This window comes from Doryrhamphus excisus, chromosome 17 (genome assembly GCF_030265055.1).
Source record: "Doryrhamphus excisus isolate RoL2022-K1 chromosome 17, RoL_Dexc_1.0, whole genome shotgun sequence".
In the NCBI taxonomy this organism is placed as follows: Eukaryota; Metazoa; Chordata; class Actinopteri; order Syngnathiformes; family Syngnathidae; genus Doryrhamphus; species Doryrhamphus excisus.
Genome location: NC_080482.1, coordinates 5,459,715 through 5,473,151, shown reverse-complemented (window position 1 = coordinate 5,473,151; position 13,437 = coordinate 5,459,715). Strand labels below are relative to the sequence as shown.

Below are 13,437 nucleotides of genomic sequence, written 5' to 3'. Positions count from 1 at the left end.
GGCAGCTAGCTAGCAAAACGGGTTTTGCAGTTAGCGAGCTAGCTTAACAAAGTTAAATCAGCTAACAGTTCATTAAGTTATTCTGTCAACTTGTTATATTTGGAGCGCCCCTCCATACATCCCCTATGCCTTTCTAATTTGACTGGCAATTCTCTTGGTTAGCTGATGTTTAACTACATCGAATTTCTACCTTACCTTGCTTGGTCGCTGCCCCACCTTGGCTCTCTGGTGAACTGATGCGATAAGGTCCGCTAGCCACAACTGCTAATTTTGGCGCGTGGCTCGTGATGCATTTGGATGTCCTCGTGAAGTAGGAAATTCACACTTTAACAGCTGATTTGGACATTAAAAGCCAGAGAATTTGTAAATACAAGTGGTAAACTCGGGAAAGGTCCATGGTGAGGCGTTATGATGTAGCAGGTCAACATATGTGAACAATTTAAGAACATTTTATTTTTTTATGTTTTTTTGGCCAATATTTAAAAATTAAAAACAAAAAAAAATTGTATATAGACATCTCTTCCTTAAAGAGACCAGATAAAAGTCTGTGTGATAATAATTAAAAGAGATGAAAATTTAAGCGTCTGTTTTTGCCTGAATGTACCTGCTGGGGAAATGTTAACCACAGCTGATGCTTGAAATTAGATGTTTTTTTCTTGAGTTACTAGTACTTTAAATAAGACTTTAGTGGATGTTTACAGACGTGCCTTGTATCTAGTCAAAAATAACTCTAACAAAGACAAAAATGCTTATCAAGACAAGGCAAGTGACATTTACTTGAATTAAGTCAAATGATCTTCCTTAGAAAGCACTAGATAATCAATTTATACTTAAAACAAGTTCAAGTAGATTTTCTAATCTAAATATAAGATTATTACACTTGGTCAGATCTGCAGTTTTTGCAGTGTGAACTCTCGCTCTAGTAACATAGTTGCCGTCAAAGGCCTGGCTGAAGCCCAATGACAACGCCATGGGAGAAAACAGCAACTTAATCACACAGCTGGGAAGGAATCAACATAAAGAATGAAAGAGAGGAGACAGAGTGAAGGGCTTTAAAGCGTAGATTTAAGAAAGTAAGAGACGGTCCACTGCGGTCCGGTCGGTCGATCTCACTCGCTCCCTCACACAGGCAGTAAAGTTTTAACAGGGCACAGCTGCACACACCTGGGGTCCTGGCACACACTTTTATAGCTCCCACGGTTCCTGAGGCGCATTTCACCGTTGCACGGCTGCAGAACTTCAGCTCGAGATTTTGGAGCGAGCCCTCAAGAGTCAGTGACTGGTCTAGAGATTTCACACCTAATAAAAAATGGGAGGGGGGGAAGAACAAGGAAAAAAGAAGCAGAAAACAGTGAATATGAATTGCAGTTCGACAGGTTTTAATAACGCTGCTTAAATTAATTGTTCTTGACCCCTTTCTTTCACAAAGCTCTGATCAACCTGACGCTCTGAACCCAATCTGTTGGTGGCCCCAATATGTTTTGGTATCTAAATCTGGGTTCATTTAGTGCCTTACCATGGTAAACTGCAGTAATTGTCCAAAAAGAGTAACCTAAGTCATTGTGTTAATAATTTAGTATTTTGATCACCTAGTTTGGACATAAAAATAAATGTTAAAATAGTTGATGTTTGCCCCAGGAACCACATTGAAAATAATCTCTTGTGCTGAAACTCACAAACAAGCAGCAAGTAGCAAAAACCTGGCAGATCATTTCAGGGGAAGTAACGTATTTGATGATGGCTTCCAGATTCCAGGCGGTCATTAGCATCTTTTACGCTGCCGTTTAAGGCCAGGAATGTTACACCGCTGTTACCTCCGCATTGAGACAAACGGTACAACTGCTTAGCTGGTGATTGAAACTAAATTCTAATTCATTATGGAGCACCAACATCAGTTCAGCACAAGATGACTAGAATTAATCTGCGGTTTATTTATATTTATTTATAAGGGGTTTCATAACGGCTTAAATGTGACTGGAAAATCACATTCAATTCTTTAATTGTAATTTATAACCATTTGCAATTGACCTTAAATAACAGAAGAAAAAAAAAGAATGACTCAGGTAGGCATATTCATTGATGACATTTTAAGCAAAGGAATTGCAGGCAATTTGCTGAAATCTTAACCACTGACTTCCCTCCTCTCCCACCCCCTAACAAATTACACAGTGACCTCTTCATCCGCTGTATGAGAGGCCCTCTGTATGACCAGATGGAAGATGGGGAGGTTAATGACACCCTGTATGTCTCCCTGCCTCCACTTCTTACATTTAGGGCAATAGAGCAGTGTTGGCTGTCGGGAAAAAAAGTTTGGGTTACCCACGACTGTGTACCTGCTTCCATTGAGTGTCATGCATGTGCTAGAAATGTATAGTAGTTTCATGTTTTTATTTTTTGTATGGCAATCTTTATTGCTCTCTGGTTCTACCATATCTTATTTATTGTGTGGAAATATGGGGGTAATAACCATAAAAGCAATCTTCACTCGCTAAATGTACTGCAAAAAAGGTCAGTAAGGATAATTCATAATGCCGCCTACAGAGAACATACTAACTCCTTATTTCTAAAATCACAAATACTTCAACTTGCTGATATAGTTCATTTTCAAACAGCTAAAATAATGCATAAGGCTAAAAATAACCAATTACCTAAAAATGTCATCCAATACTTCTAGAGGAGAAATATGATCTCAGGGAAGAACTACATTTGAAACACTTATATGCTAGGACTACGTTAAAAAGCCATAGCATTTCAGTATGTGGAATCAAACTATGGGATGGATTGAGTAAGACCCTCAAACAATGCACAACGATGAGCCAATTCAAGAAACAATACAAGCAGTTGATGTTTGCTAAATACAAGGATGAAGAGTCTTGAACCAGTCATGATGTGCTATATATATCACTATATTGACACTTACTATGGTACCCATTATGTCATTGGATGGTCATATCACTTCGTACTTCGGTACAAGGTACATTATTTAAAAAATAAAAAAATAAATAAAAAACACCTTAAACTGTATTATGGAAAGCAGGAAGTGAACAAATGAAACAGTTACCGATTGTAAAAGTAAACTGTATTATGGAAAGCAGGAAGTGAACAAATGTAACAGTTACTGATTGTATAAGTACCAGATGGAGGGGTAGGATTTAATAAGCTTTGCTTCTTCCTACTCCTTTTGGACATGTGGAACTGTGAACTGATTATGGGATGCACTCAATTGTAATCTGATGCATGTTCAAATGAAATAAAACCATTACCAATCTAGGTATTATTTCAGGACTGTTACCCCACTGTAAGAAACCCCTTGCCCACGTGGATGTCCAAAAGGGCATGGTGCACCTGCTGGGGTGCTGGTGGTTGCCCCCGGGGGACCTCTCTTGACAATGTCTTGTCCAGCTGTTAAGACTATAAAAAGTGGGGTACACAGGAAAGGAAAACACCGGTTTGTAGTTTGTTGCCTTCAACTGTGGTATTCCATTGGTGTATGTGTGCAATGCATTAGTGTGCGCATTACAACCAGACGTGTGAGTGTTTTTTTTTTTTTTTTGCGTGTGACTAAAAGAATGAATGCGTGTGGTGCTGTTATTTGTCAAATGAGGACAGGTGCACGGAATACATAAACACACAGCTAGGGGCCAGAGGCTATAGCACTCCATCAAACACCATGAGGGCAAGTGTGGGCAGCTGGATTTACCATCCTGAAACTGAGCAACTAGTGCAAAAAAGATTAGGGAGAATAACACAAATAATGCATTTGTTTAGTAACATTTACATTGATGTGCCAATATAGGATAATAGACTTTCACGGGCCTTGTTCAGCATGGAACACGTGCGTATGCTTCAACATGCATATATGGAACGCAGTACTGGTCTGGGTCTCTGATGGTGTGTGAGAGACACCTGCATACTTGAAAGCCCAGTTTACGCTTTCCTGCGCCAGTTCTTCAGGGAATGGTGTGGGAAAGTATTTTTCTGCCTCGTTATATAAAACTACATTCACAAAGGATCTGTAGGGGAATCGAGAGGGGGGGGAAAGGTTTCGTTTCTTGTGTTTTTGTCACAACTGTCAAAAAATATTCCAGTTCACACACAGCTGGAAAAATTCCTAATATTTTTGCAATTTTGCATGCCAGAGCTAACGGTCTTGTCCAAAAGTGTGTTTTTAATATTCCGCGTTGCATATATTATGGTCGGGAATTTGAGTTATGGGTCACATTAAATGAACACTTCCCAGTGGAAGCTCATCATTTTGAACGGTGCACACACACACAGTAGCCCTGTATTCCACTATCCATCAATGGATTTGACATATCTGAGCATGCGCACATCCTCCTTTTCCAAAAGGGCATTTTTCAAAGTAAAGACGGCGAGGACTCTGCCAAACACGCACAGGCAGAGAGTGGATCAGATAGACACACTTTCTCTTACATATATATAATACACTGTTGTATATACGGCATAATTCTAACACTGCTCCATTTCTGTGGTCTGTGTAATTGTTCACAACTCCGCGGTGCATGGCAAGGTTTACGTTAAATGCATATTTTGTAAGTTTTTAATTCCGAGTTGAAAAAAATTGCAGAATCTAAAAACTACCAACATATTCAACCCAGCAGCCACCAGTTTGGTCACAAATGCTGCCCAGTCATACCCTTATTTTCTACTTAGTTTTCACTCTGGTGTGAAGACAAAAAAAAAAAAACAGTGTAACACAAAGCAAAGTAGGGCTACATAGTAGGATTATATAGTCAATCTTGTTTAGTTAACATTTATGTTAATATTTCCAAGTGTCCGGAACAGAGGAATTGGATTTACATGGTCTTGTGGGAAAAATGTATTGAGTTTGAGTTGGACCTTCTTGAATGGATTCATAACGCTAACTGTATATATATATATATTTTATATATATGATATACTCTACATCTCTGGATTTTAGTGACGACATTACCACCAAAACAGAAAAGCAGACAATCTCTCATCATGAGATAAAGTCGACTGAAAGCAGCCAACTAAGCCAATAACAAATGCTTATTCAAAAAGAATATTTGTCACTCATAAGGAGCTCAAGCAGAAGCGGTAAGTAGAATGGTGGGGGTTTGGGGGTCGGGGGGGGGGGGGGGGGGGGGTCTACTGGCACACTGCCAAGACTTGATCAACAAGGAAGGTACATGCAGAGAGTGGGCTTGAAAGATCGTCACGGTGAAACGTGAGTCCTGAAGCTATAGATTAGGTCTGTCTGTGACACTGTGCAACAGTTCAATCACATCAAATCTGTCACTCACTTAAATTGCAGTTCCAAATACGGAACATGCATTTTTATTCTGTCAGCAGTACACATTGCCATAAGTAAACAAGCAGTATCTGCTTAAGTAGACAGACATTTCAAGCCTGTGTTAAATAAAGTATTAGTGTTTGTAGTGACAGAAGATGAGTGCATAGTTTTTTTAATGCTTTCCATCCTACCCAGGTGCATAGTTTTTGTCTGCAAACTAAAGCAGTGGCACATTACCGGCCACTAAATTACCTGAAAGTCATGTGAAAGCAATTTGCTCTAAACTAATAGGATTGGGGCACAAGACACAATGATAGGAAGCGTAAGGAAAGTTGTACTTGATTCCTGCAATGTGAATTCAGGAAAACTGGTGGAGAGATAGGCCATTATAGAAGATGGATTTGAGGATCTGTTTCTCTACTAAGGAAACAACTATACCCAATCGAAAATTTTACACAAGAAACACAGAAATTCTTGCTTTGAAGTCATAACCAGAATGATCCTGTGTGATTTAACCATGACAGACTACCGTCTGCAGCTTATAATAAACCAACCACTCTGTCACTAGAATGCTTCTCTGGATTATTACGCTCCTTGTCTGCCACCCAGATCTCTGAGTCTAGAACTCACTGATGTGTGCCTTCTTTCTCCCGTATTTTATTTCTCCTATGGAAGGGAACTTCAGAGAATTCAGAAAAAAGCTAAATGTCAATATCTTTTCATTACTCGATTAATCCATTAAGATCAATATTTCTGTTTCGCTGAGGCTTACTGTGTCTGTGTGTGGTGGAAGCCAGACGTGACTGGGACTTTAGTGCTTCTGAAGCACATCAATAGGGGCTACAAGTCAAATTTATGGCCATGTAACATGGCACTTTGTGCTCAATGGGCACTAGCCACTACACCCTGTGATCGTACCGGAATGGTGGTCCACAGCAGGAAGCCAGCTCTGCAGACGGTATCAAATCACAGCCAATTCAAAGATCTCCATTTGTCACTTATGCAGAAGTTATGCAATTTACAAAAGTCTAAAAAAAAATACTGTGGAAAAATTTCTCTAATGCATCATCAAAAACAAGTGTGTCACTAAATTATCTAAAGGTTCTGTCCCTCAGTTACTACGAATTTAGTGTTACACAGTTAGAAGATATAGTTACATGTTAAACCAGGGCTTCTACATAGTCTACTGTATTGCCCAATGTCGATGTTAATTTAATAAATCTAAATTATTTTAACAGTCACAGCCACAAACACAAATTGGATAAACGATTATGTGACAATGCATCTCAACAAACATTTTTTCAGTTAATTTCCCTTGGTTTCTTACGTAAACACTAGACTGAATGACAGAAAAGGAGATGTAAGAGGACAAAAGAAAGAATAGGAGGCCCCCGTGTCTGGATTGACTTAAAACATCATCAAGATTTGCCAGGAAAGGAACAAGACCGTCTGTGGTCCATTGAAGTTTGCATTGACAAAAGCTGTCTCAAGTTCCATCCAAGAATTATCTATCGGTTCTCTGATGTTGACACAACATGTTTTTTTATTTCAGAATTAGAGTTGTGTATGGATGAAAAGGCTCTCTTTCTTTTGTGACCCCCGTGACTTCTTGTTAGTCTTCAACATGTGAAGCACACTAACAGAAAGACCTCTTCATCGTGTAGAAGTGTACTTCTGTGAAGGGATAGACATTGCATCCATCCATCCACCAGTTATCCATTCAGGTTCACACAGAGCTGTAGCCTATACCAACTGACTTCAAGCAAAAGGAGGTCTATAACATGGACTGGTCGCTAGTCAATCAAAAAGCACATACAGAGACAGACAACCATTCACAGCATCACTGACTGGGGATCGAACCCAGGCTGTCTGCAACTGACGTTGGGCACATGATCCACTAGACTAGTATTCAACTACAAATAGTTCCATATACAGAAAATGTCCTCAAGCTAAAGTCCAGTTCAGTCACTCCCTTTAAATGTAATACCCAATTCCTATCCCGCAGGAAAGCTTCCAACTGTTATATGAATGTATGACATCCATACTGTACACTATTTTGATACCATTGGCTGGAAACATAAAGACAAAGGGAAAATGTTGCACCCTGTGTTTGATAACTTGTTCAGGACAGTTAAGCTGTAAATGCATTGTGACGGACAGGTGAAAATTATTTCAGGATATTAATACTTATCATGAATATATCTACCCCTGTGTTAATTCATCTGTCACAATTCAGCCATTGTAATTCAGCCATTGCAAACCAATGTATGGAGACCGTGACCGTGCGTGGGAGGTCACTGTGGTCAGCGTGTTGCTAAACCAGAGGTTAGCAGTGGCTGCACGCCACGGCAGGCGGGAATTACAGGCTTCCTTCAGTTACTGCTACTGTGATGACTGCTACTAGAAACCACACAAGGATCAGAGAATATGCAACAACGGGGAGTGCTAACAATCACAACTAGTGGACTAGAAAACGATATGTACACAGAAGAAACGAGTGGAATAACAGAGGAAAAGAATACAGACAATAGGAATGATTGAAATAAAGGATTAAAAAAAACAACAAAGCAAGTTATGATGTTGTTTCTAACCTCAGATTACAACGCATACAAGAGCAAATACCCACCTCTCTATGGGACACATCTCCATTTCCACCAGACACAAAGTATGACATTAAGTGTTCTGCAGAGCCCACCAATAAAATACAACACTGGCGTGAGGCTGAGTGGAATTCATGTGTCACCAAAAAAAAACCAAGGTCAAACACAAAACAGTTCTGGACATTAGTACTGTGTTACTGACATTTGTGTGAGTGTGTGAGGTTCTTAAAAAGGGTCCTATTAAGCTTTTTCCACTTTTCTGACCTACAAATGTATTTGGAATGTTGTATTGTGTTAAACGATGACAAAGCTTCAGATCATAAGGTTTGCGTATTCGGAAGTGAGCGCTGAAAGAAGTTTGCGATGGCTCTGAATGCTCGGTTTCAGAGACTTTTTTCTAACACTGGCTCTCTGTGACGTCACAGTATGCCAGGCTTCCTTATATGGGCATGTGCTGTAGGCCAGATACACTCTGCCCCTCTTCTTCTCTATTTATGATGTAAGCAATGTCTCGCAGGAAATTATGTTTCAGGCATAAGGGAAAGCTAAACCTTTTTAGCAATTCCTAACAAGACAAACATCAGGCAGAAGTGGTTGGACTTCCCGATTTGCTACCAGAAAAGAAAAAGATTAAAATCTGTCAATGGCATTTCACACTGCACTTTTTCCTGAACATGGGCCTGTATTCAGCTGGACTAGCTGACAAACTGTTGCTGATGCCTTTCCAACGTTACTTGGTCGTGCCGAAGAGTCAGAAGACTGACCAGTAAATAGCAATTCAGCAGTGTCCTAACTGTGTTTATTTCATGTAAGTCATAGAACAAATGCAGTTGTCCATGTAGCATTATAGAGTGTACATCCAGGGAACGGAGTGCACATTACAAGCTCAACGAGTCTGGAGTTGCTAACAGCAATTTCCCATCATCAGTGAGTCTACGCAAAAGAGGTGTAATGATCACATTATACGTTGCCGTTGTTGTAGAAAACCTAAAATGCTAAAGCTATCCGGAAGTTCTCCTGAGCACTTGGGAGTGTGACCAACCACAGCGGAGTGGGCCGTGCCGGGAGGCGGGCCGTGGGTGGAATAAATAAACAGTTTTCGTGGGAAGCCCGAAATCCAAGAAATACAGCTGGAATAGGTGCAGATTCTGGAACATTTAGAAAGCTTTCTGTGCTGGTCGTTGTGTGTAGCTGCTCTATAGGAGTTCACAACTCAATACAAAGGGTGGAAAAATTAGCATAAAGGTCCCCTTTCACTATATGCCATTCGTAAGGTGAACATATCTGCCACATACAATGACCGCTGCTTTAATCTGAGGCCAAAATTATTTCAAGGAAATTTTACCTGCCTGTCAGTACATTGAGATTAAAACTAGAAATATTCCCTGCGGCTTTTAAATTTTTCTTTGGAAAAAGACTCTCCTATCCAAACACCTTCCATTAAGGACATCGACCATCTGTGTTATCATCTTGAAACAATATGAAACACCTTTTATTATTGGAAAAAATCTAACATCAAACGAGTTAAAAAAGGAGGAATGTTTATTTTACAATAAACGCATATGTTCAAAGTGAACCGTTTTTTGTTTGTTCAGAATTCAGCGAAAACGTGTGTGTTCATGTGTGCATGCAATGCTTTGGTCTTGGCAGTCACCTGACGGCTACTGCTTGGTGAGAGAAGAACAAACACAGGTCTTAAACCCGCTTCCAGCTCTGGATTTTGTAATCACTGTAAAATACCCAGTCACTCAGTCAGTAAGCCACATGAAAAGAAAAGTTAGGCCAAACGCAAAGATGGCAAATACTTTAGTGGCATAGAAGGTCAAATAAATGGCACTGTGTCAGCACTTCACAGGGAAACTGAAATCTCTGCATTTGCTATGGGACTACAAGCAAAACAACGAAGATTTCAGCGATGGTTCGAATTAACCATTAAAATATCAAATGCAATTTTTTTTTTATCATTATATTAAACAGTTATATACAATTTGAGCTCACATTAAAGTTTGAGTGCAAACATCTATGCCTTTAAGCTTCCAGGGCTCTACATTAAAAATAAAAATGACTTGCCCATGGGGAATCCTTAAGGTGAGAACTACTTGCCCGAACTTGCCCCATGTAAAATGAAAAGACATAATGCCATAATGATATCATCAAATTTTTGTGGTATCACATGAGAATCTCAAATAAAGATGAAATGATTATCATTTCTTGTGGTTGTTTTCCTACATAGATCATGACGTTGCATGGAAATCTGGATTGTCAAGAGACTTCTAGGCACTTTGCCTTGATAAATAAAAGTACATTCATGATTGAATAAACATTGTACTTATTAAATAATAAATGACAACACAAGTTATTGGGTTATTACTCACCTGTGCCATCATTTGATTTGCTGCCGCTAATAAAATACTCGTTTAGGAGGCACTGTTTCATCAATTTTTGGTGTTTTCCTTTAGAAGTTGATGAAGAATTAGACGATGTTGGCAGGGATGCCATGATAGATGTTTTCGTAGTCAAACCATTGCTGATTGGTTGATCGCGAGTGAGTAAAATGCGGACTGTGGACTGCGAACCGCGGTCTAAATAAACGATTCTGATCGGTCCATTTCAAGATTTGTAAGGATTGGTTTGCAAATTACCACCGGAATTACGCAGTCCGTGTTTTACCAACACCCAACAAGAACAAGAACGCTTTTAAAAAAAAAAACTCATGCCAAAGTGCACTTGCCCGACGAGAATATCACTGATTGGATTTACTTGCCCGAATTTTGTTTTAACTTGCCCCGGGCCATCGGTACATCGTTATTGTCGAGCCCTGGCTTCTATTAACTAGAAGTGCTGACATAACTATCGAACAAATGGTCACAAACGATCAACATTGTATCCAATTGTTGTCCAATTTGTTTGTTAGTCAAAAGCAGGACGGATGGATCTGGATTTATTGTGCTTTGCAGCTGAAATGGACTATAAAGACTTAACCTCATGAGCTCATCCTTCTCCAAAAGGACAGATTTCTGGCTAACCTGCATTGGAGTTGATGTTGTCCAGACACTTGGCCAGAAAGCCCTGACCCTTCACACGTTTTTTTATACATCTTAGAGCACCATGTGTTTTTTAAACATCTTTTATCCGAACATCTTCAAATGGATTTACAATGTATCAAAATAAACAAACGCCACTGCGCCATAGATAGTGCCAATACATTGATGATCGCAACTGTATAGTCGCCAATAAGAGTTCAATTTATAAACGCAATGAACACATCATCCATTCCTCAACACCTCTTTGCTTCCTAAACTCTGAACTACAAGTATAACCACACACACACACACACACACACACACACACACACACACACACACACGTTTTGTTCTTGTTTTAAGCTGCAACCAAAAGTCCAGATGTAAAACTCTTTCTCCATGGAACTATCCAATGCCTGTTCCGAGAGAGGGCAGAGTGAGCGAAGAGGAATATTTGACTTCACTCCACGGGAGACCAGTTTCATACATTTTTGGCAGCCGCACAACAATAAAACGAGGTAGTTTTGCTGGTTTGGCAGCAGGGGAGTGACGGCATACCAAACAACGCAATCCTAATGAGTTGGAAAACCCCAAACCCTTCAGAGGACTGTCCAGATGTGACCATCATGAGAAAAGCTACCGTTTTATTTATTTTAGAGTGCCGCCCTGACTTTAACAAGAAACGCTGAAGTTGGCCTTTAAGCCATCACAGGTAATGTGAAACAAGAGTTGTATTTTTTTTGTTTTTGGTTCTACCACTACTGCAGCCACTTTTATCATTTGCTCATTTTGTATTAGGATTTATGGATAATTTAATTCCATTGTTGAGTTTACTGTTGTAGTTGCCCATTTCCATGGTGCTGTTTTCTGATGTAATGCATACATGTTCAGTTTCAATTTGAAAAAGGGGGGACATTCAGCAGGTGAATGTAGTACATTTTCTGTAGTGTAACTGAGATTTCACAGATTTTTATAGACACCTGTGTACTGTAGATCTCAGTACATGTAGATATCAGTTGAGAAAACTTAGCATGTTTGTTTGTTTTGTGTATTTTTGTACCTGCAGCTTTGTAAACCTCATTGATTAGGCTTTCGTTGAGCGTCAAGGTTGCACCGCTCAATGTGCCATGGGTCCAACTCTGGCAGATTGCTTGGATCAGATGCGTTTGGGCTCTTGTGGCCTGCACAGCGAAGTAGGGAAGCTCCAAAATACACTCTCTGGTTGGTACAGAAGATATTTTACTCCTGAAAGACAATGACAAGAAAATGAAATGAAAATGAAAATTTGTTAGAAAAAAAAGTTATACAAGAAAACATAATGATCTCAAATCATATCAACTTGCTCTCTCATTGCTCGTTTTACCTAGCGACATATGGACTGGAAATTTACAAGGCAATAAGGATGCATTCCAACAACAAAAAAATACATGAAGCATATTAGTTATTTGGCAATACGTTGCCTCTGTGCTATGCCACATAATCCTTTGTTCTCCTGCCTCAAAAATTGGGATAATGATTTATGTGGAGGCATGTCCAGAAACACAGAAAACCATCTTCAAACCCGTAAGTCGGGTCACTACTACTAACTGTATTTTCTGGACTATAAGTCGCTCCGAAGTCGTACAATGCCAAAAATGCATAATTAGGTAGAAAACATTTTTTTTTTTGCGGGAAATTTATTTTACAAACTACTTGACCAAAACAGACATTACGTCCTCTTAGAAGGCAAGTTCTACCAATAATAAAATAATCGAGAATAGGTTGAATAGGTGTAAGATATGCTAACACAATAGTTATTCAGCTACACAAAAAATAAACAAACAGAAAAGGTGTCCAGTGTTTATGTAACATAAACATTTTTTTTTTTCATTTATAAGTCGCTCTGGAGTATAAGTTGCAGGAACAGCCAACCTATAAAAAAAAGTGACTTATAGTACAGAAAATACGGTACTTGTAATGTAATGATGCACAGATACTAACACAAACAAATGTCCTTGAATAACCCTTGAATCCAATGACCCTTGAATGCAATAATACATAATGTAAGGTCTTAACAGATAACCTTATTATTCATTTCTGGTGGGGTGCATTATATTTTGGGGGTATCCATATACACACACACACACGAGACTACACCACACATTGTAATCAAACGAATGCAATGAAAGTAGTAATGCACGAGACACTTCTCTCTCAAGTGGGGGTAAAAATAGAACTATGATTAATTCCGAGGATGGCTGTGGTCTGTCGGGAATGAACATCACACTTAATTTAAATCATACATTCACTTGGGTCTGATCCCTTTTAAAGTGTGGTGTATGTCACAAGAGTTTCTCCCCTGCTCAGAAGCTCTGCAATCATTTAACTTCTCTATGTGGCTCTTCATCTTTCCCTTTCTTCTGTTCAAGGGTGGCTCGACAGCTGCTCGCTGCAAACAGACGGGCACGGAGTGCGTAACCGCATTCTGTCTCCACAAAAGGGCAACTGAGACACATACAGTTTGGAGAGAAAGTGCGATAAAAGAAAAATACTACAG

At 39.4% G+C, this 13,437-nt stretch overlaps 1 protein-coding gene across 9 annotated transcripts in view; it reads right to left on the bottom strand.

Moving 5' to 3' along the window:
* Window positions 1-13,437, bottom strand: part of LOC131105440 (intermembrane lipid transfer protein VPS13B-like) — a 265,748-nt gene that overhangs the window by 211,968 nt on the left and 40,343 nt on the right. For all 9 annotated transcript variants that reach the window (XR_009119934.1, XR_009119933.1, XM_058053560.1 and 6 more), the window contains exons 17-18: window positions 11,962-12,146; window positions 1,165-1,299 (exon numbers count right to left, since the gene is read on the bottom strand). Coding sequence is in view for 7 of the 9 variants with exons in the window: in XM_058053560.1 (XP_057909543.1) it covers window positions 1,165-1,299; window positions 11,962-12,146 (320 nt within the window). In the remaining 2 variants the exon portion in view is untranslated. The remainder of the gene's footprint in view (window positions 1-1,164; window positions 1,300-11,961; window positions 12,147-13,437) is intronic.